General features: G+C 41.6%; 1 protein-coding gene across 16 annotated transcripts in view; it reads left to right on the top strand.

The window, feature by feature from the left end:
• Window positions 1-24,180, top strand: part of NFIA (nuclear factor I A) — a 237,751-nt gene that overhangs the window by 164,885 nt on the left and 48,686 nt on the right. For 5 of the 16 annotated variants that reach the window (XM_032446321.1, XM_015870733.2, XM_015870732.2 and 2 more), the window contains 3 exons: window positions 11,542-11,628; window positions 12,670-12,708; window positions 20,960-21,088. The exons of 4 other annotated variants lie outside the window; for them this stretch is intronic. In XM_032446321.1, coding sequence (XP_032302212.1) covers window positions 11,542-11,628; window positions 12,670-12,708; window positions 20,960-21,088 — 255 coding nt within the window. The remainder of the gene's footprint in view (window positions 1-11,541; window positions 11,629-12,669; window positions 12,709-20,959; window positions 21,089-24,180) is intronic. 7 more of the 16 variants (XM_015870739.2, XM_015870738.2, XM_015870736.1 and 4 more) reach the window with 5 other exon arrangements.

A 24,180-nucleotide genomic window follows, 5' to 3' on the forward strand; every position in this document is an offset into this window, starting at 1 on the left:
CAAATACCTTTTGCGGTATCCTCCTTACCATTACTTTATCTCAGCACTTTCAGTACATAACTCTTGTTAACTGAGAAGAAGGGCAAGAGAGGTAAAGATGATTTTAGTAGGAAAATAAGGCATCATCATCCTGGCTTTGAACTCAGGTACAAAGCTGGCCCATTCAGCTCTGTGGCAGGTCTGATGGCAATAGGGGTGAGTTGTAATTACAGATATACCATTTTTAATTCCATCAGAGAAGATTGAGTTTATATATATCGGCATCCCACTTACATGTTTTCTAATGCACTCTGATTCAGTCCAGGAGTAATGTTCTCATCGTGCTCTGCCAGTCATTTTGGAGTGCAGCATATGGACAGTGTTTGCCAATTTTACTTCCATTGTATTTCTATAGCGTCACATGGGAAAAATGTTTAAAATGCAAATTCAGAGCATCCTCTTAATTTCTTTACTTAGATCTTCCTAGGGCTTGTACTTCCACAAGTGAGTGCAGTCCCTGGAGGACAGTAATTCCAAGAAAGGTGTTTGTACTCCTCAAGATTTCAGAGGGGACATTTAGCTCTGCTTCAGTTGCAGTCCTGCCCTGCATCCACTTCCATGCTGGGGGGAGTTCTGGTCCTCCTGCTGGCAGATGGATGGCTGTTCTCATCACACTGTGCTGTGCTCTCATGCAACTTCACCTTCAAAAACCCAGGAACCAGCTGAGTCTTTCAGCACAAAAAACCTCCAGGAATTAGTAATCACACTCACACTGCCTGCTTGAAAGACAAGTGGCTCATGAAGTTGATAGTGTTATATGAACTTACAGTGGGCTAGAGTTCCCTGTTAGACTGCTGGACACGTCTTTGATAGTAAAGATACTGTTAAAGTCAGCCTCAGGATTGCTTGCTATGCCATTCAGGCTAGAACTGTTCATTCTCATGCCACCATCTATGGGACTCTCTGAAAATAATTTCTGAGCAATTTCTATGCAGCTGTAGAGCTCAGGTCTTATTTTGGAGTATTCTGCTTGCAGTGGCAGTGACCCCTAACTTACGAGTGCCATATCTCTCCCCGTTGCTGGTTATAGAAGGCAACTGGTCCAAGCTGTTTCAGCTACTGCCCTCTGAAATCTGGAACGGGCTGCCTTTGTAAAAGGCTTTCAACATGCAAAAAAGCTTCTTCTCTGTATTCACAAAAGACCTTTTATCAATGCCTTGCGAGTCAGAAAGACTCATTCAAGAACAGATCAGATGAGTTTGTTCTCAAAGTCTACTGAGAGTTATATCTGGAAATACCAGAGAAGTGGTACAAGGGAGATCATAGGTTGTGCTCTTTGTGCCCTAAACGCAGTTGTCATTTGGCACCAGGTAGAAAAGACAATCTGTAAAGACAATATATCCCAGCATCAGCAATGCAGACTACATCTGAACTGGCCTCAAGCAAAAGGTCTATAGGCTCATCAAAAATCAGCATCATACACTGAGAGCTCAGAGAAGTTTGCAATGACTGTGTTACACTACTGACAAAGACTAAAAAAATACTAACTGTAGAAAGTATGAAAAATGTAAAGATAAAAAAAAAGAAAGAAAAATAATCCCTTTTTTGTTGAGGGAACATTCAACTTCAAACCTGAAACAATCAATATCAAATCAAATTCTGGCATTACTATTCTGTGACTTGCTGAAGTGGACAGGTTTCATTAGATCACAAGTAGGCATAGGAATTACATGGCTTACAGTTACTTCCTTAAGCTGATTTTGTTGGGTACTCATAGACCCATTTATGAAAGAAAAAAACAACAAGGAAAGATCTCAATTTCTTGTATCCAGAGGAGGTCTACATCCAGGATCCCAGCCAATTGCATTTACTCAGTATTTCCCAAATGTGACACTGTGTGGCCCTCTTTTAGGGTTTTTAGGGTGTAAAGAACAACCAAGCAGCACATTCACATAGCCATGAATGAGGACTGCACCTTCTCTGTGTGGCAGCTTCATTAGACACCTTGACATTCTATCAGCAGGAGTTGGTACCATTTTTTCCTTCCTTGAACTTAATATCACAAGACAGCAAACACACTGCACAACCAAACCAACCTCCAGCCATTGTATAGTCTGGCCTTTCTAATGGGAGGTGAGAAACAGATCCAGTTTCTCTGATCACCGGAACATTTTGGTTTACAGAGAGGATATCATCAAGCTGATTTGTACCATTAAGCTGTAAAGTTACTGAATGGGAACTGCTGAGTCACAGCCTGAACCACTGATTGAGCACCTGGGGAAAGGACTCAGTCAGCCCTGGGAGCACAGGTGAAGGCAGTTCAGCTGTGGGACAGATAGGGATGGAGCCTCCAACTCTCTTAGACCTCATTTAAGGGCTGTCTGCCACTGGGGTAGGTTTTCTGTCTGTTGTTCTCTGTTGTGTGGAGTTTCCCTTGCAAGCCTAAATCTTTGGAGATGGGTGAGTGCTTTTTCTTTGTAGCACCTTTCTATTGCATTAGTCCCTTTGTTGTTACACCTCTTGCATCACCATTCCACTGTGTTGATCTTTCTGATTATTATAGATGCTAAGAGGTCTACAGCAGGCAGAACTTGCTGCCTTGTTGGTTTGAGATAATTTTAACTGTTCCTTTTCTCTAAGGAATGCTTCCTGAGCTTTGTTAAGCTGTGTACTGTATCTAGGACTCATTTACTTGCTTCACCATTCCCACTCAAACCCACACTTTCCACCTCCAAAGCACTACACACAATTTCCATCATTTCTCCCAGCTCTTGCAGGTTCTGCTGCAGGTGAGAAGCAGAGCATGACTGGGTTCATGTTGCCTTTCTTGCTTCCATGACTGTACATGGAATTAGCATGGCCTGTGTGGATGCTGCTGGTTTCAGGTGAACGGGCAGATGCCTGAAGTTAAATGTAGTATGAGAGCATGCTCCAGCTACTGCAAAGTATGGAGCTTTTATTAAATAATTTTGGTTCTGTGGAGTCTTGTGTTCCCTCATCCCTGCTCTCTGCACTACAGTATCCCATCAAAACAAAAGCTGCCCAGTGGTTTTCAAGATTTTTCTCCATAGAGCACTAGCACTTTATCAACTTCTACTGAAATACTGTATCAGCTCCTTGTCACTGGCAGTCTACAGTTCCTGCCGCTAAGAGTTTAATGCATTTGCAGGAGCACTTAGGCATCAAGACTTTGATATCACAATCTGTTAGTCACAGGTGCTACATGATAGGTTTGTGTTAGCACATTATAGATCTTTTATCAGATACTGTACAAAATGTGTGTGTTTCTCTGCCAGGCAATCAGAATCAGGCTGCTGCATAGTTGATGAGTTACTCACCAATGGAAGTTGTTGTTTATTTTAAACAGAATTTTTCCAGAACTGAACCTTAATGGGTAACTTAAACTCTTAAGTTAGAGCTTAGTGAGCCAGGAAAAATGCAGCAGTTCAGTTGTGGTGCTTTGAGTATTGTCAGTCTTCTGCAGTAATGTTAATCATTCAACTTGATGAACACTACTCATTTGCTTTAATAGATATAGTCATCTTGACAGCAAATTACCACTGGATCAATAGCTCAGCTTTTCTTTGGCAATTCAATAGCAGCATGAGACCTGTGACAACATGCCATGCTGTTGGCATTGCTGTTTCTATACCATGGAGGGAAGTGAGAGGTGGGAAAAGAAATACTAATTGAAAAGTCTCTGCTCTGACTGAAAACTTCTGTATGTTTTCACACATCTCAAAGGCCCCTTCCCCCCCACTCTCCCACTCTCAGAAAGCAGACACCACAACAAACTTGGCCCTGAGATTCAGCCCTTGACTCTTTCTGTTTTGAATAAAACAAAGTCCCATGCAGGTGTTTGGGCACATACCCAGCTTGCTGTAGCCCCCTGAGTAAGACACCTCTTTATTATGGCCCCAGAGAAGTCAGCCACTCAGTGCTGTGGCTTTGCTTTCTGCATCTAATTCCAGACATCAGGAAGTCCATCACTGAAAAATGGGTAGAGCCCTGCAGGAGTTTAGTTAAAAACTGCAGAAATTGCTTTACTTGTGACACCATCAGACACATGTGCTGTTTGCATGGACTTTAATGACCAAGTTAAAAGCAGATCTTCAGTGTGTGCCCCAACAGCCATGAGAGCACCTGAACTCATCTCTGGCTCCACACAAGTGGCTTCATCTGAATCATTCATCAGATCGATAGGGAGAATTTAGTGCATAGAAAACTCTTCCCTGACAAAGGCTGGAGAAACGCCTCCCAAAGATGAAAGGATTCCTGGGATGGGTGTGCTGCTTCAGTAGTCCACCTTCCTAATGTTCTTCACATGTCCTTGCTGGCTGAGCCATGTTCTGCCACCTCTCCTGTTTAATGTACAGAAAGAAAGAAAAGGCAGTGAAGTAGTTTATATTTCACTTGTGTCACTGAGCAAAAGCAATGCTCTTCCTCAGTGTAGCATATAGCAACAAAAGCAGACACTTTCTCTGAAAGCTCAAGTATTGAGGACAGAAGGAGGACAGAAGCCCTCTCTGTTTGTCTTCTTGCTGATTTGGAGCCTGTCAAATGCAACTCTTGAGAGTTCTAGGCGGATTTGCTCTGATACAGTTATCCTTAAAGATCATCTGATAGTGCAGCATGGGACTGTTTAATTGCAAAATGGGATTAAGCACACTGAGAGCATTGTACCTGTCTCCTGAAAGTTGGACTAGTTTTTTTTTTTATATTTGCTTCTGGGACCAATTCAGGATGTTGACTTGGATCTATAAACTCTTCTATAGATTAGATCTTGGTTAGGAAATGGACTGCATTCCTTTCATGTGCTGTCTTAGCAGTTGAGATCAGCAGACTTGCTTTTTCTAATGTGTTTGGGAAGCAGAAGCTATATTTTTATCTCTTGGTATACTGGTACAAAAGTGTTCAGCTTTATTAATTCTTAAGGCCACAGGAAAATTATCCATCACCTGTATAGGCAGTCATGGGAAAGGACCCTTTGCAAAGGCTGCACTGGACATGGGTTTTGGAAGCAGCTGGAAAATATTAGTAGCCTTCAGAGCCAATATCCAGTGCATATTGAGAGCCAGTAAATGATGCATATTATTCCAAATTCCTGTGCACTTCTGCATTTTATAAAACAGATAACTAAAATACTCACCTAGCCAGACCAGTCCCCAAGGGATGCCTATTTCCAAGCAGAGGACAAACCAAAAACACAGAACTGAACCCAAATTAGCCGAACAGGATGGCTAAGTGGTCAAAACAAATGGTTTTCGGATCTCTGAGTGAGGACCATGACCTCCTTCTGCATCAGTCAAGGCAACTGTGAAACTTTGTGAAAGAAGCTCACCACAAAACAGATGCTGGGCTATCTTAGGTAAATAAATTACCAAAAAATAATAACAAAAAACTCCCCTACGCGTTTTACAAAGCACAGCTGTGTAAATATTACATGAAATGGGGGAGAAGGGGAGCTGTAACATACACCCTTTTTTATGCAGAAGTTCTGCTCTTGGCGCTGTTTATTAACATTCCCAGTACAACCATCGCTGCGCACAGCACACAGTGCAGCTACTGTACTCATTTTGATCTTTGTTCTGAAGGAGAAAACAGGCTTTGCTTTAAGGCAAACATTCTCACCCAAAGTTTAAATGTGCAATGAGAAGTGTTAGGGGAGGGAGAGAAGACAGTGCAGGGATGGGAACAGGAAGCAGACTCTATTACATCTCCTTTTCTGTTTCCTTTCCCACACTGTGTGTGCTGCACTGACTCTGGATGTTCCTCATCCACCAGTTCTGTACAAATCCAGGAGCACTCCTGAGATCTTAACTTTCCTGAGCTGGGCACCCACTGCAATCCTTCTGTTTTTCAGCAGCTAGGAGCAGCACATTTCAGCCTGTGGATGTTCAAATAAAAAAGCATGGCTCTTCCCAGCTGGGCCAAAGGCTCACTAGTCCGTTTCACTGCTTCTGAAGCTGGTAGTGGACACTCGGGGAAGGAATCTAACAGCAGGACAGCTTCTCAGTGCTGCATGTCGGAGTGCAGCCTCTCAGATGTTGGCAGCAAGCAGCTTGGTTTCAGGAGCCAGAGGCTCTGTTTGCATCTTTGTTTGACAGCCTTCAGTGGAGATGTGCTCAGATGTTTTTAACCCATTCTTTATTTTGGCTTCCACAGCATCTCATGGGAGTGAGCCCCAGCTTAGCTCAGCACTCTGTAATGAAGAACCGCTTCTTTTCCCTGCTTTAAATCTGTTGCCTGATCATTCTGTTTTATGCCCCTTTTATTTTATTTTTTTGACAGTCTGAAATAGTGAGTAAATCGTTCCTTGCTTAGCTTCTTTCATGCTAAGCAGTGTCCAATGCCTTGACCACAGTCAGTGAGCATAGGGGAGCAGAGAATTGTGCAGCAATGGTTTGGATGCAGAGCCATCCTATGCCTGCAGGAAAGCGTATGTGCTGTGGTGGAAGTTGTTATTCCTCTAGACCTGTGACCTTGATAACCCCAGAGCTTGTGGCACAAGCACAGCACTACCTCTCAGCTGTTCCCTATTCAGCCACTAGTAAGCAACTTCTTTGGTCTCCAGCTCTGCAAAATCTTCATTCTCTCTGTCTAGTGTGCCTACTGACTACAGCTTTTTATTGAGTTCACTGAGGTCTTGTTAGAGGCAGGCAGGTAATGCACAGCATATCCCACCTCCGCTTGCCCATGCTGCTCTTTCTGGGCCTGCAGCCCTGGTGAGATCATCCCTTCTGCTCTTCTCTTACATCAGTGCTTGATGCTATTTTTAGTGTGATATACACCAAAAAGCAGAACACAAGAGATCCTGTGGCTAAAATTAGCTAGAAAATTATAGGCTGTGTTTTGAAGTTTTGTTCACGGTCTTCATTTGGCTCACTGGGGTTTGCCTCAAGATCTTTGAACTCCAAAGAGCCAATAAGATGAGGTAGTATCTGCATCCTCACATCCAACAGCAGTGCTGAAAAGAGTGGGACAATTTAAATCAGCAAAGGCTGGAGACAAAGTCTTAGGTTCCACCTGTAGGAAGGAAATACCTTGTATTTTAAAAGGAAGGATTTACAGTCAGTGAGATTGGAGAAATTGTAAATGTATGGATTATCTTTCTTCTTACTCAGTGTAACATCCCGTTTTATTACAGCAGCCCACGTTTGTCTCCAGGAGTTTTATCTGTAATGCAGTACGCTAATGCACCACTGTGCTCCAAACAGGAGAAAGCACTTTGGATGTAGTCCAGATTTAACCCTGTCTTAGGGCTTGCCTTTGCTCTGAACTAAAATAGTGACAAAGGAAAGTAAGGCATCATCCTGATTCTTCTCTGAGCTTGGCCAATCCTCAACGCAAGGTGCATGTGTGAAACAAAGGGTGCTGGTTGTTCTCTTTGTAGCTCCTCTGTCTCTCTGGGCCCTTTCAGCTCATACAACCTACATCCCTTTTCCATTCCTCGAGTGCAAACCACTTGGCTGCACAGAATCTGAATGTGCTGTTCAAGAAACTGCTTGGGACTGTCAAAGTAAAGGTTCAACATCTGACATCAAAACCAGTCCTGAAAGCAGTCCTGTAATCCAGGCAGAATTGCCAATTCTGGCCATTTGGAGCTTTTAAAAATTAAAAGATCCCCCAAACAGCTGTATTTCTTATGCAAATCCGTAGCCAAATGGGAACTTGTAGGTAGTAAATAAATGTTTGCCCTCTGTTAAAAAAATGATCATCTAGAAACCCTGTAATTTGTGGGGGGACAAAGAGGGCAAAGCAGCCTTGCAAACAGTCTTTCTCCCATGTCATAAGAACCATTGTGCCTGTTCTCTACTTTTACAGATTTTTTTTTTCTCTTTAATGTTAAGTGGAAAACCCTGAACAAAAACTGGCACTTAATTCAGAGTAAACAGTGGCAGCAACTGAATAGAAACCTGATGTCGAATATACAACCACCCCAGGAAAGTGGGAGTCCATTCCTTTCTTATCTCTTCCAGTTGTTGCCTTCTTAAGTGAGTTGTTCACAAAATCAGCCATTTAAAAATGCACAGAAACATTATTTTTTATGTTGATAGGGTTGCTTTAAAAAGAAATGGTTAAAAATCGATCCGCTGGCCTCTTGGGGAAATGCTGTAATGTTTTTGGCTGTCTCCTAATTTCTGCTGCCAGCGAAAAGTACCATCTGGCTTGTTTAGGGCCTTTTTCCATATCAGGTGCTTCCAAAATTCTCCCCAACCAGAGGATTGTTTCATTGGGTTGCTCTGCCTGCTGAGGCATGTGTCCTGGGCTGGGAATCCTACTGCTTCTGTTCCCTGCCATCTTGCTGATGGTGGTGTGTGTATGTTTGGGCACGGATCTTGCTGCCTCTCTCCCGAGGACATTTGCATCATTGTCAGCTGCACATATTAAATTGATATGCAGGGCTCAGAAACACGTATCCCATCTTTTGTCCCTTTGTTTGGGCAATTGTTGTGGTTTTAATTCTTCTTTGACACCTGGAATATCACAAAGCTGCTGATAATCTGTTGGCTGCTAAGGGGAATGTCATTGATAGAAGGATAATGTGTGTCAGACTTATCTCCAGATAATTGCAGGCACACCCCAAAACCCTTGCAGCTAAGGGAACGAATATCCTAAATCTGCTATTATTTTGGGGGAGAATATGGGGCAGTTGAGAATGGTGTCAGCCATGTATGGGATTTAAGGCCAGTTTTAGTTAACCCCACGTTGCTGTATTGAGTTACATCTAATGGAGGCCAGTTCTGGTGCTACCATTTTGTGGCAGCATGCAGTGATGTACTAAAATGGGGTTGATGTTCTTGGCACCTCCAGGAGTGGAGCTGCCCATGTGCCTTCTGCATGCACATGGAGCATCACACTGAGAGCCTGGCCCTTCAACCTGGGTCCATCTGATAGTGACATCTCCTTCTCAACGGAAAAAGAATCAAAGGATTCCTTGGGTTTTGAATTTGCCATTTAATTTCTGTATATAAATCTACCCCTCAGAGGATTCGGGAGTAGATGGAAAGTATTGTAATAGCTAAGCATACACTTTTGATTTGATCCTGTGGAAGGAAGGTGCGTGTTTTGAGAGGGATCCTGCCCTGAGCTGTCTTGTCCTATTTCTAAAATGATCTGTGCCATACACTGCTGACTTTTCCTGTCCATCCATTAAAAAGCGAATTATGAAGAGTGCTGAGACAAACAGACAGTAGTTTAACCTTGTTAGTAAAAATCAGGTAGCTGATATGTATTGCGAGGATGTTACCTCACAGCCCTTCTTTACAATACAGGGTTCTGAAATTACCTTGTTACTGTATAAACTGCCTTAGCTGTGTGCGTTCTTCCAGAGGTTATTGTTCTCAGTATGTTGGCACAGTCGTGTGACTGTGAGGAGTCAGTTCACGATGCGGTGAATTCCAAATACTTGGGAGATGGCCTTATCTATTTTTCACCAAAGGAATGAAACATTTTTGTTTCTTTCCTCCTAAGGTATTAGAAGTTTCAAAAGGACGTGCTGATATGTAAAGGAAATAATAACTACAGGCTGGGTGGGAAGCAGTACTTCAGAGTACTTTGTTTGCTAGTTTCCCCCCCGATCCTGATGTTTAAAGCATAAGTTAATAACTTAAATTAAGTAAACCCATTTTGTGAAGCACTGAGATACTTGAAGTGTATCAGACATTATTCATTTATTTTCGTGTGAGTGCAATAAAAATTTTACAAGCTGTAATCTTGTTCTTTTAATAGAGAGAAAACTATGCGGAATATGTTGCTTAGAGTATTAGATAAGCTACAGTGTGTTAATCAAATATTTTTGTGATATGAGGGCAGTTGAGAAAACAGTACAATTTTTGCTAATGGCACTGGTAAGTAAACGGATCTATCATTACATTGTCATGAAATGTGACATTGAGCAGAAACACCCTGCCAATCCCTAGAAGATAAGTATTTAATGTAATTAGACAGACACTGTCTCCTTTGTTGAATGTAGCATTAATCACCCAGAGAAGTCCAACTTTATATGAAATGCCTTTTTTTCTGATATGTCTTTGTATTAGAAAGCTACTTGTATGGTTCTATCATGATGATATATTTGAAGAAATGATTGCTGTTCAGTTTTCCTCATGACCGGTCTCTCTGTGCTATGTTCTGTAATGTGTATTTGTTTTATTTAGCCATGTTACGTTCTATAGCCACGATTTGCTTCCAAGTCCAGAAAACTGCATGCATTTGGAGCTGAGCCTCCTTGAAATATCTAATGCGTTCCACTCGTGCAGTCTAAGAGAAGCACAGATAGCTCCCACTCTGTTCTGCAGCTCTTCAAACGTGCTGTTAGCGTAGGTTCGTTGTTATGGCATAAGCAAAATGTTTTTGCCTCCAATGCTAGTTCATAATATCACACACGCATACAGACACACACTAAACTTCTTTCTATGAAATCTCATTGTTAAATTGATGAAAAATGTTGCCCCCTTCCAGAATTCGTTGGCACTACATTTTTCTCTCCTCTGTTGCTTGTCATTTGTGCTGTGAAACGCTGTCTGGTGATGAGCTGGTATCCACTTGAATCGATGCACTGTTGTATCTCCCCACCTCCTCAGTTGTGCAGAGGGCTTTGAAGGGGAAGAAAAGGGTTCAGTCAAAGATGACAGCAGACTTCACCAAGTAACAGGTGGAGGTCAAGTTGGTTTATTTGTTGGGATGAACAGAGCGCAGAGATGAAAAAATCTTCGCCATAATAAGGTTTAGGAAGAAAATGCTGACTAGTCTGAGCTTTGATTCCAGCTGACAGATCCTTTTCTAGTGTTCATTACTTGATTTCACAGTTCAGGCAATTTTAAGAGGCTTAAAATTATATTTCTGCTCTCCTCTATAGAACTTCTCGATCACTTTCTAATTTTTGCTTTAAGAAAAGTTATAGGGGCTCCCTAATAGGTCAGGCGTGCCTTTAGAATCTTACCAAGTCAACATGCCATCAAAAATGAAAGGATAAACCTTTCTTTGGGTCCCCAGTTTTACTGATTTGTTCTATAAATGAAGTAAAAATTGACACATAGATACCAATTCAATCAGAAAAATGAAAACTTTAGAAACTCCCCTGAGAAGTGGGTAGTAAAATAAGAGTGATGCCTGGGAAGTCACCTTTCCTGTCCAGGAGCAGGGGGTTTTGCAAGCAGTGGTAACACCACAAAGGAGGCTGTGCTGCGCCTGTGAGCTGTGCTCCATCCTGAAAGGCGGTCACAGCCACAGCCGGGCAATCAGAGCAGATCGTCCTGACGTTGTGTGCAGTGCTGGGACTGTGCTGACCTGTCGGCATCGTTGCGTATCAGTGCAGCAGCACAAAGGGATTTCAGAGGGCTGAGCTGAAGTATGCAAGGCTCTCCCAGCTCAGCCCCCTGCCCCTTCCCTCTGCTGGCAGCTGGGAGGGGAAGGCAGGCAGGTCTCCCTTCCCACCCTGTCTCTTCTACCACCACCCACTTCCTACCTGCTGAAGTTAGCAGCACAGGAGTATCTTTAGCCATTTGCTAAAATCCTCCCCCTCAGACTTTCTATTACTTCTGCATTCATTCTTTGCAGGAAGAGGAAACTCACTGGTCAAACCCTTGGACACCAGAATAGTTGCATGCAGTTTCCCAGGGAGCCAGATAGCTCTAAAGCTTCCCAGTGAGTGACAGTTTCTCTCTTCTATTCTTCTGAAACATGTGTTTTACACATATACTGGAAAATGTTAATATCAATTTGCAGCCAAATTCTTGTTTTTTTTTTTTTAAAAAAAAAAAAGATATCTCCCAAAGTATATACACTTAGAGCACCTCAGCACACATGTCACTTTTTTACGTAGGAAAAAGTGTTGGATGCTCTTATACACATAACATCATTGGGCTCGAAAGCTGTTAGCTCATTTAGAGTTAGTGGCAAGAACACCGGACTTGCCAGCACCAAACTGTGAAACCTCTCCTGTGTGACGGGTAGAAATCTCATGGGGGTAGGGATCCAAAAGGGGGAGGCGGGGGGTGTAAATCTGTGCATTTGGATTTGAGTATCTTCACTGCCATGGTATCAACTTTGTCTTAGAAGTCCTTGAATTACAAATCCTTGGAGGCTGGGAGAGAGTTTTGGAGAATTATCACTGTGTGCTTTCCCTGGTCTCTTCCTCTTTCCTTGGCATCCATTAATTACCGCTGTCAGAGAGAGGATGGCGGGCTAGGTGGATCCCTGTAATCTGATTTGGCATGGCTATTTTTCTGTGTTCCTAAGCTCATGAGATCAAGTTATGTAGGATTATTTCATAATGCCAGAGCAGCAGTTTCTGAGGTTCAACAAAGCTATCTAGCAAAGTGTCTATTAAAGAAAAATCCTGTCCCATACTGTAGCTTTCTTGGTCCAGTGAAGCAGCATCCTCATGCATACAAATCTTGTAAAGTTACTTCTGATAGCTCCCTCTGTCCCTTCATTTTTGTAAGCTAAAGTGCCATTTTCCTTTTTACAGCTTAATTGAGCCTAAATGCACCCATTTTCTACAATGTGGTATTTCGGTAATTTTACTATTTGCTCGTAAGTTTTCCCTTAAGCAAAAGGAAAGCTTTCTCTTTATCACTTCACTGGGCCAAGATTTCACACAGTATCCTGCTTGCTACAAAATATGATAGTGTTCTCTCTCACCTTGTTTCTTTTTTCTTCTTTTACTTTCTTTTATAAAATTAGGATATCTAAGAAACCCCGAACACCGTGGAGCACTACATGGTGGGTGTGCCTATTCAAACAATGCCAATGCTCTTGTTCTGGGTGCACAGACATTGGGGTGGTTGGGGGGTGTGCCAGCTGTCCTTCTTGTTTGGGTTCTCTGGTGGAGGAGAGCACTTTGCCAGAAGGACAGCCCGGAGAGAGCCTGGATGTGTTACCTCTGCCCTTTCCATGCCTGTTTCCATGAACCTGTAGGGACTGTTTCCCGTTGAGCCCTCTGCCTCTCTGTCAGACGTGTTTTCAGCTGCTCAGTGGATATAGAGGTGATGAGAAAAACTCATGAGCAGCTCCTCTGGAAGTGAAGCCAAAGCCACCCTGCTGCGCCCTCGCCTCCTCGGCCATAGGAACATTTCAGTTTTTTCCAGAGGGGCTTTTTGTTCCTCCTAGAATCCTGAAGCTATTGGGGATGCAGAAAAATGAGGCTGATTTTTGCCTGTCTGATATCACCTGTGTGAGATCTGACTTGTTGGAAAGCTGTTAAGTTTGTGCTGAGCAGGAGCTGCTGGGGCTTGCTGGGGAGTTGCTGGTGGTGGCCCTACAGTGCTGTTGCAGGAGGCACACACCAGCCTACATCAGCTATGGGCACCTTCCAGTGAAAGCACAGCAGCTCTATTTCAGCTCCAAACGAGTTCTTGTGTTATGGAGCGATGAGATGACTGTTCAGCCCTATGACTGTCAAACCTGGGCAGCTGTATCATAAAAACACCCAAAGCCACTGCATAGCAATACATAACAGTTCCATGAGTACGCTCTTGACCTGTCAAATTGTAAATCCATTTCAGCTTGGAATGATACATGAATTCAGTTTGCAACTCTTTCGTTCTTAGGAATAATGTGTAGACTCTTCACCTATACACAATTTGAGATCAGGTGACTTGACAGTGCATGTTAAATCATCTGAGTTATTTTCAGTCCTGTCCACAGCCCTTTTATTAATTAAAACATATGTTCAATGGCTGTGTGTACCGATTAAGTTCAAAACCAATATTAGCACCAAACTTAGTCCTGTCATCGTAAAAGTCATTTCAGAACATTACCATGCAGTAACTGAGGTCACAAGTCTGAAAAATCTGCATATTTACCCATCTCCATCTCATGCCTTTGGCATTTAGTAGCCATCATGGTTATATATAGCCTGGATAGCCGATGATCTTTTGATGGCATGCAAACATTGAGCAAAGGATTTTGGAGGGGGAGAGGAAAAAAAAAAAGAAACAACAAAATTTGACTCAATCCTCTATGCTTACTAAAATTCCCTTTAGCATCACTTGCAATTTAGAATCCATATGCATCTCAGGAAGATATAGTTGAAACATAAATCTATTCTGGGTCTTTTACTTGCAAAAATATCATACCTCAGCTATAATCATATGCAAAGACTTTTTAGAGGGCTTTGTAAATGCCATCCAAATTTACGATGGAATTTTTTTTGCCTAACAGCTATAGATGTTCCATCCCCAAAGCACCCACATAAAGGTATATTCTCCTATGGATGGCTGCAGTTTGTCCCCGCTGCTATATCTAATCTGCCAAGTACACTGAAAAAGTCTCAGACAGCATTTGAAATGAAACAAATGGAATCATGACTTTTAAATGACATCATGAAGTTTAAAGACATCATTAGGAAACAGTTTTTTGTTCTTATTGGTGTATGTATTTACAAAATGGAAACAAAGTAGAAATTAGAGGGAGAAGCCAACTGTTACCTTGCTGCTTATTATGCTTCTCACTAAAATTTTCAAATTTAAAACTGATGAAGTTTTATTTTGAAGTTAGTCAAACATTTGGTAACAGTTTATTAGTTATTTAAAGGGTCCCTTGGATGGCAAGGCAAGGATGGAGGCTCACTTACAACACCAAAAGCAATCCAGATGATGCTGTGAACACAGGTACAGGCAGATAAGATAATACGCTCTATGGGGACACTGCACCAAAGTACTTAGGGTAGAATTTAATGGGCAGGAGGTTTAAAATAATGATGAATGTTGCATCACGCAGTTTCACGTTCTGTAGACAGGATTTATCACTGGTAAAACTGACACTTCTCCTTTGTAAATGGAGGAGTGCTCATTTACAGAGTAGAAATATCGCCCTTCTTTATCCTAAGTGGCATCAGAATCCCGATTCTAACTTGAATAATCATTTTTGGCTAAAAATTGCTGAGGAATCCAAAAGCATTTAAAGCCTAAAGCCATTGAATTCATTTAATGCGCCTTTGGCACCTCTCTCTCTTAGTCCTTTTTGAACATTCTGGTCCTCATTTTAATCAATCTCTTTTTATTAAGTTCTTTGGCTCATTTACTTGTACGTGCATTTGCTTTATTTTATTTGGAACGTTTCTTTTGTAGCGTCTTGAAAAAGAGTTGTGACATTTCTTTTGGATAGCTTCTTAAGTATCTGGCAGTCACCTATGATACGATGTTGATGGGTATGGATAGATTAGCTCTGTTTTCCTGATATCTGTCAGATGTCGAGTTCTGAGGAAACTGGTTGTGTGTGTTGCTGATGCATATGCAGTAGTTTGATAAGTGGATAGATGGGAGCTTTCATTTTACTTCTGTACAATCATTGTTCATTAAGCTGGGTTTTGCTTTGTGAAGTGAGGTGCTCACTGGCAGGTGGTTAATCAGTGATCACGGTAACTCAGAGTGTGACCAGAGGAGCAAGCACACGTTCAAAACATAGAAACTAAAGAGCACTTTATTAGAATAAGTGAGTTTCTATCAGCACTGTATTTTTCACATACTGGAGCAACTAATACAGTAAACTGATGGATGGCAGCTAGTGTGACTGTAGCTCAGCTGAAGACAAAGCTCGCTCAGCAATAAGTAGAACAGATTTGCTATGACTGACAGTAGCATAGCCATCCAAAGTTCAAGAAACTTGAAATTAAGGCTTCCCTAGGAAAAAGGAAAAAAAGAGAAAAAAAAAAAAAGAAAAAAAAGAAAAAGAAAAAAAAAGGAAAAAGGAAAAAAAAAGAAAAAAAAAGAAAAAAGAAAAAGCAGCCAATCAGCATTTCTGTTGATACTTATTTCAGATACGGATGGAATAATTTTTGTGGAAGGACGAAAATTCCTTGGAAAATTCTTCCCTCGTATCAGCTTTTTCTTCAACAGCCAACTTGTCTTTATGCATCATCTCTTTGTTCTGCATGTTGTTGAGTTCGTGGTCCACCTGGTGATATCTGAGCTTCTGTGATTCCTTTTTATAGTGTCCCTTGAGAATGAAGATCTAAGTCACACTTCATAGCTTTTGTTGTTTCTGAATCTTCATCAAGAGTCTAGTGGCAGGGAACTGCTGGGAGTATTGGGGTAATTATCTAACAGTCGTCTTTGGAGGTGAATATTAGCTGGTCAGTGTGACTGACTTGATATGGAGTTATTGTTTAAGATGTGTATGGTCAGAATTATCTTAGTAATTAACAAGCAAAATTGGATGAACGTATAGATACAGAGCTGTAGATTTGGAGAAGAGGGGAATTTTTCTCTTATATGAATATGTTCACTTCATCAAAGTTACTCGTCATTTCAGTACCTCCGTTAATAAGGTGCCTAGCTGTATGGGAAGTAGGTTAATAGGTACTTGTTTGCTCTGGGAAGGATTGGTGCATTCAATTCTCACACATCATTTTCCAATCCATTAAAATATATATCAGCCTCATGCATGAAAATTTGAAGATCTTAAGCTGTACTCAAGGAAGACTCTTATGTGGTACATCTCTAGTACTGGCAGACATAAGGAGATAGAGGAATTAAACAAACCACAATGCTCCCGTGCCCCTTAGAAGATGAGGAACATGGAGTATTCCTGGGCACTCACTGATTAAACTTGGGCTGGAGGTTTGCGAAGTGCAGAGTTTTGGAAAGTCTTACTGCGGGACTTCAACATCCGTGCAATGGCTCCAGTAACCAGAGTCTCTCAAGGACAAGGACCCCATTTACGCTTGCATTATGCATTGAGCAAAAGGGTGTGATGCATGACGTGGAATGAACAAAATAACTTGTGTGTTTAGGGAAATGCCAAATTAATGAAAATTCAGAAAGCTCTAATGTTGAAAAGGCACTCAAATTCCTTGATAGAAATATAATGCTGCTAACAGTTTCAAGATTATTGTTGTCTGAATTTTCTGCTTATTGTGTACGGCAATTAAAATTCTTTTCAACTGAAAAACCAATGTCAAATTAATATTTCCTTGTGGAAAAAAATACGAAAGTATACATCTTGTTCCATTTAGCACCATCAGGGTCTTTGGTCTGGCTCCCTCTGTCCATTGACAAAAACCGATTCATGTTAATGGGAGCAGGCTAAGACTGTATATGTTTGGCATATATGTACTTATACAACCGCATGAATTCAGTGAGCTATGGAAACACCCACTCAGACTTCCATCTGTGTTTCGTGCCACATATCCCCTTATTTTCTTTTTATTTAGCAATTAACTTTTCCACTTATTCTGTAGTTAAAAGCTGCCATAAGATGAAAACAGACTAATTCTGATTTTCGTCTCTTCATCTCAAAAATAACATTGAGGAGAGTCAGACCTGGATTGTGAAACTACGTTACCCAACCAAGCCAGGTGTGACTGTGATTTGGACAACAGTTCTGTGCACAGACCAGTAAGGAACACTTGAAAACCCCACCTGGGTCACCCAGCCGTTGTGTTCTGGCTGTTCTTGTTTATTCCTTACTCAGAGCAGATGGATAGAAAGAGGCAGGGAATGGGGAGGATCCTTGGCTCCATTCCCTATTCACCGGCCAGCACAGCTGAGATGGGCTGGGGATAGAGTAATTTGTTGCTGCCCCGCACTAGGGAGGAAGCAGAGGAGAGCTGGGCCTCCCAGGTGTCCTTAAGGGTTGGCACCACCACGTGGAGTGCTGAAACCTGGTCTTCCATGCTGTGGTCCCCAGTATTTGCCAGCTTACGGGAACAATGCTGAGGAAAGCGGTGCAAGGCAGCAGCATCCTCCCTGGGCTCTGCCCTTGGTAGCTCCAGCTTTAACTTTTTAATTTCCTGCATCCCTGAGCAACACAGGAGGGGAAGCTGAGGGCTGCGGACCACTAAATGTGTTAAAACTCATTAGGTATGAAACAGAAGACCTTTAAAACTAGCCGAGAGTCTCATACATGGGTGCCAAAAATTAAACACCTAATCCTATCTTTAGTCATTTAGTTCCTGCCTCACAGTTGTTAATATACAACATGCAATCTCATAGGTGGCCTGATTTCCATAGGCACCGGGCACCTACAAAGCTAACTGAAGTGTTGAGATTGCTTACCTAAGAGCGAGAGCTGGAGAATCAGATTTAAATTTTTCTGGGTGATTAAACCTGAGTTCGCTCACTTTTGCTCTCAGCTCCTGAAAGGAGCTTCAATAGAATGACCAGCGTTGTAACATATGGCTCAGCGAGGGGAGAAAAAAAGAAAATGAGTATTAGAAATGGATGGACTAAAGAATACGCAGGATATATCAGGCACATTAACCAAACATATGGTGCTAAATGAGATATTTTTTTAAAATTGCAAAAAAAATTGACATTCCTGGCAGTTTCAAGGATAATGTGACATGGCTGTGATAAATTTAGAAGAATGGGACATATTTTGGCTTGTTCTTGGAAACCTTTCTCTTGCATGCCGACTGTATTTCTTCTTTTATTAACCCATTCAGAGAATGTTTGAATTTTGCTGCTAGAGCACCATGCTAGCGCAACGTAGAATGTGAATGATGCTAATTGCTTTGCACTGCCTAACTTTCTGTCATACCCTCCCCTCTTAAAGGACAAAACATGCTTTGGAAATGAGCTGGCAAGCTCAACTTCTTCTTTCTCTTGGTCAATATTAAGTGATGTAATTAAGCTCCTGTTTGCATATTCTTCTGAACTAGGAAGCAGCCATTTTTTTTCTTGAGATCTGATGGATATGATCACTCACGATAAAATGTGTCATTACAAACCTCAAACAAAATGAAAACATGATAGAGTTGGCCTGTTCCAAAGCAACACATTTCAGAATATCCTGAAATTAAAAAGAAAAAAAAAAAAAAAGCAACAGTAGTAATGATGGCAATCAGAACGATGATAACAAACAAATGTAAGAAAAGAAGGAACCAATAATCAGTGCTTCAGTTTGTATGTCTACTCAATTTCACAATGTAGTGTTACATCAAAACCTCTATTTTCCAATGACAGCATCTGTTCCAACCCTACAGAAGCCCTTCCTGGATGAACGCAGCCCTGCTCAGCACTGCCGTGCTTCAAGGTCATCCACCACCACTGTTGTGGTGCCAGTGTTTGGATGCATCCACATAAACGTGCTGCAGCTTTTGGCTGCATCTCCCTGCCCCTTCCCCAGGCAGTGGTTCAGATGCAGGCAGGTTTTTAGTGCAGTAGCCCAGCTCCTCCAGCACCAGGAGCACAAATATTGCCACTGCCCCTTGATTCTGTGCTTAGGGCTGGGGTGACACCTGTTCACTTTTTTCCTCCCCAGTTCCTCCATTGTAAGGACATCAGGGTCAACATCACCCTGATCTCTTTTGAGTGTCCTTGTCCTGGATGTGGACGCTCAAAGAAAGAGCAGCCACAAAGTTAAATCCCAACGTGCCATGTGAGCAGAAATCCAGCAGGCTGTAAAGAAATATGTCACTGAAGATAGCTTAGCTCAGCCTCCTTTTCTCACTTACCCCAAACTGAACCAACTCTCTTGCTTGTGTCCCTACCCAAAATCTTTGAGAGCAATGTGAAAGGAACCAACCCGGCATTTTTCTTATCTCTGTCCATTCCAAACTCTTATTTTTAAAAGATTAGATGTGTAACTTCTCTTAGTATGAGGAAACAACCCTCACAACAGCAAATCCCCGTAGCAAACAGTTTCAAGACAGAAAGCTGTAATTACAGCACTGGAGCTCTAACCACTCCTTTACTATTTAACTTGATGAAATATAAACTGCAAACCCTCACTGAAACCATTAAGACCCCAGCAGAGCAGTGTATAAAGAACAAGAAGGCTTCTGCTTATTGCAATCAACATCCAAGGGACTATAAAGCTAGTGTTATTAAATATAAAGTTAATGATATTGTCCAGAGATAACATTGTCCAGACCTTTCTCTTCCATTTTTAATAATTACATTCTGTAAAATACAGAGTAGGTTGAATGGCTTTGCTGGTGGAAGTTCAACTTCCATGTTATCTTAGTTTTTGCTTGCTAACCTGAAACCCCAACAACTCTGCAACTTTGTTTTGCTAAATCCTTATGGATATGCAAAATGTGTGATGTACTGCATGTATCGGAAATTATCTATTTTCAGAGTACATGCAGATAATCAGGATATCCATATGCCTCTACATCTATAAAAATCAAGTTAATAATATGGACACACGTCTTCATCTATCTGCTGCAACATTATTTTATCTAAGCATAAATCACACTTAAAAAAAAAAAAAAAGAAAAGAAAAAAAGAAAGAAAGAAAAAAAAAGCCCTGATTTGAGAGCCTGTATATTTGTTCCATTAATTTCTTTGGAACCACGTGGAAGCCAAAAGGGCCTCAAGATTGGTAGCATATCAGCAGAAGTTGATCTCAGGAAATGTAACAAAACAGTCAGAGCTGCACTGTGCCATTTCTGCCTGTCCACGGGAGAGGTTTCACCCACTGGCAGCTTAACTTTACCTTTCTTTGGAAGCCTTTGATATAGCTCAAGGGCATTATAACAGCTGAAATAATTCCACTGTGGCTTCTAATATCAAGACACAAATACCATTCACCCTTTAAAAATTTTTGAAAGCAAAAGGGAACCACATAAATATATTACTTTCAAATACCTTTGAAGTCAGTGGAGTAAGGAAGGGCAGGGTTTGGACTCGGAAAACTTCATTCTGAAGTCGTGCCTTGAGTCTTGAAGCACGTTTAAAAGATCCATTTGCCATAATCTACTGAACCAGTAAGTGAAAGACAGAACTCATAAAAAGCCTGTAAAAATCCAAATGCTCCAGCTATTACAGATTTCTAAAAATAAAGCAGAGTAGGTTTTAGAAGAAAAATATGGCTGCCTTCTAGTACTCATTGCTCACAGCAAACCATGGCCACTTCTGCCTCAAAAAAGCCCATAAATAAAAGTGAGCTTTCAGCTTGCTGTTGTATTCAATTTCGTTTGTCCTTTAAGTTTATCTAGCTGCTTCTGCACCCACTTTCACAATGCATAGGCTGTCGTTCCATGACCTAGCATTATTAAATTGCACTTATCAATCATTCTTGCCAGGAATGCCATCGCCAACTGCATTAAAGAAGTCAGAGAAGTCTGGTTTCAGCAGTCCCTCGCCTTCGCAGACCTCCTCCCTTGGAACGGCTTTCACACAGCACCATCGACCTGTCATTACAGGACCCAGAGGTGAGGCTTAACCCAAGAGCCCCCAGGCAGCTTAAACATTAGCCACAGCACCCGGCGTCCCAGTGCTTTGCCACGGAAAGTCATCGCCACGTGTGACACACTCAGAGCCAGGCTGTGCTTCCAAAGCTCCAGAACCTGGAGGTTGTCGTTGTCGAGGCTCGTGTTTGGTTTTTGTGAGGCTGAGATGTTTGGTACAACTCCTGATAACAGTTCAGCAGTTGCAAAGGTGGAAATGCAGGTTTCTGAAGTCAGTTCAGGTTTTTATTTGAAGAGGGTGGGGAATAGGAGAAAATATATTAGGTAGAGTATCTTATGCTTGTGTCAGTGCATAGCTGCTTGAGATAGGGACACATCAGTCACTTCTGGGCCATGCCAATCTTCCAACATTCTCACTTGGTTGCTACAAGTCATTCGGTGCTCGCGTTGTTGGTGTCGGTGTACTGAAGAGCTACCTTGGTGGTGGACTGCTTTGAAGTTGGTTTCTGCAAAGCTTTGGCTGGTTTTCTTCATAGTCCTATTCTGTCTGGCTTTTCAAGTAACAGAAGTGTCCTCTGGGTCTAGATGTGCTTATACATTTTTGTTAGAAAGGTGCACTTGAATTAACATAGCAAACAAAATGTGGTACTCAGTTCACATTTGAAAAGGAAGACGCTTGGTCGTAGTAACATACAAAAAAATGAATGAATCTTCTTACAAACCTCTTTGGAAGATGTAAAAGTAGATGTGAATGGCTGTGGCGTGTTTCTTTCTGATATGGAATTTTGTCTCATTTAGAGGAGATTAAGGAATTGGTCGAACAGTGGAGCATAAAAAGATGCATTAGCAATTCCTGCTAGAAATTGTTTTGAAATGTCTGCTTGGTGTACGTATGCTTTTACTGAGGGCAACATAAACCACAAGTAGCCTCTTTGTGCAGTGTCAGGTGATGTGGTGTAAAGTAGTAGCACTACACTAAGTTGAAGTGAGGTCAGAATTGCACCTCATGGTCATTTGGACTTTACTAAATCTACTTAATACAGTTTGATTTATTGTAGTTAATCCCATAAAAATTAATTATCTTGAGAGAGACACACCTAGACCCTCAGAAGGTATTTAGGCACCCAAGACCTATGCAGATTTCCCGTGGAATGTGGATCTGAGCTATCTGGCAAATATATCAACTTTTAAGAGCCTTGATAATTGGCGATATAAGAATGAATAATATGAATGTTCCATTAACGTTATTTTCAGTGCACATCGGATGCTGCTGAATTCCTCTCTTTTAGAAGCTCAGCCTTTTAGATTTGAATTGTTGATTGATTAGTTAATAGGTCCTTTCTGTATTTAGCTGTGTTTTACCTCAGTCATTTTTCAGATCATTAAATGCCTTTGCTCCTATTTAGACTCTCTGTTTTGGATTTTTGTGTGGTTTAGAGAGGAGTCTTGTCACTAGTGAGGTCTTATTTAAGGCTCATCCATGGTCTGTTTTCACAAGACTTTCTGTGCACCTGGGGATACCCATCAGCTCTGTGAGAAGAACTTCTAAGACTGCCAGAATTTGAAAGAGTGGATACAGTGATTCTTTCTGACAAATTCAGTTTGCTTGGAAGGAGATGTCTCCATAGACAAGTAACATCTTTTCTAATGATCACTCTTCCTAATAGGTTAATCAAAAACGGTCTTCTGCAGCATCAGTTGGGAGTATCCTCTTCTGTTTCATACTTGTTTACAAACAGAAATCTTCACAGCTTTCAGGAAAAATCCCTCTGAATCTGAATTCTTTCAGTGTCATCATCCTAGAAGTCTTCTTCCAGACCTCATTCTTTGTTCTTTGCTGGACGTGTCTCTTCAGTATTGTTCCTCCACAGAACATCGGCTGTGTTTGCTTCGCTTCTACCACAATCATTCTGTTAGTACATGGTAATATGCTGAGATGGATTATTTTCTGCAAATCCAGCTTTGTTCTTTATCCAATTCCCTTCAGTGTACTTTAGGACAGTAAGCAAAAGAGAGAAGCTTTTCAGGTATGAAAAGTGGCAACATAAGGAGCGTAATGCAATCATATAAGAGGATATCATCTTTGAGCAATTCACATCCACCATCAGTTATTGAAACTTGTAGATTTTACAGTAATGATAGGAATAATGTAGTACACATATGTTGCCTCCTCTTTGGCTACGTATGCATTATGTAAGTGGCTGATGACAGGTCATTCTGCGTGGTCTTCAGGAAGATAAAAGCTGGATTTAATCCTCATTCTGTAGAGACTCTCTGCATGTCAGAGAAAGTCATGAATAAGTGGGTCACCATCAGAGTAAGCTCCTCAGTCAACTGAATGACTATGAGAAGGTTCAGTCTTCTTCTGGTGTTTATCTGTGCAAGTTTATCACTTGGATGTGTATATGAGATGCATGATCAGTTTAGATGGCAGTGAAGAAGCTGTAGACTATTCATGGCAGGTGTTGTCATTGACAACCACTGATTTGTAACTTCTTGGGAATATTCCTGAATCTTTTACATGCTTCCAAACATTTTGTAGATCACAGTGCACATCCTAACACTGGGGATATCCCAGGATCCTGGAGTGCCCTTCCCAGTGATCCACAAATGAGCCACTTTGGGAAATAATTGCAAAAGGTGTAGATCATTAAGAGGATTTCTTTGCTGTAAAATGCTCCATTCAATGAACCAACTGGAAAACCTCTGTTCTCGTGAAATTGTCTGTGCTGCACTGTGTTGTGGAAGGCTGTACACTAGTTTCCTATCTGCACTGGTGCTGCTGCCAGTACTCAGCCCAGCTGGGCAGTAGCCAGCAGAGAGGATCTGAGCTGGCTGACCATAGGACCAGATGTGCAGTGAGTGCTGGCGCATGGATGCCAATGCTTCAGTGACTCCTCAGTAGTTCCAACAGATGGTGGTAAGATCCAAGTTTCTTTGGTGCTAAGCTAGCAAAGTGATTCATGGAGCCTCACTTGATGATGGCAGTTTTTTGGGCATGACTCTATGAATGCGCCATATGTCTTCTCTGGACCAGCATGGTTAGGATTCAGTGCCTGGCAGATGGTAAATTGATCACCTATAGGGTGGCTTTAGCACTGCTATCAGTTTTAGAA

This window comes from Coturnix japonica, chromosome 8, assembly GCF_001577835.2.
Source record: "Coturnix japonica isolate 7356 chromosome 8, Coturnix japonica 2.1, whole genome shotgun sequence".
Classification (NCBI taxonomy): Eukaryota; Metazoa; Chordata; class Aves; order Galliformes; family Phasianidae; genus Coturnix; species Coturnix japonica.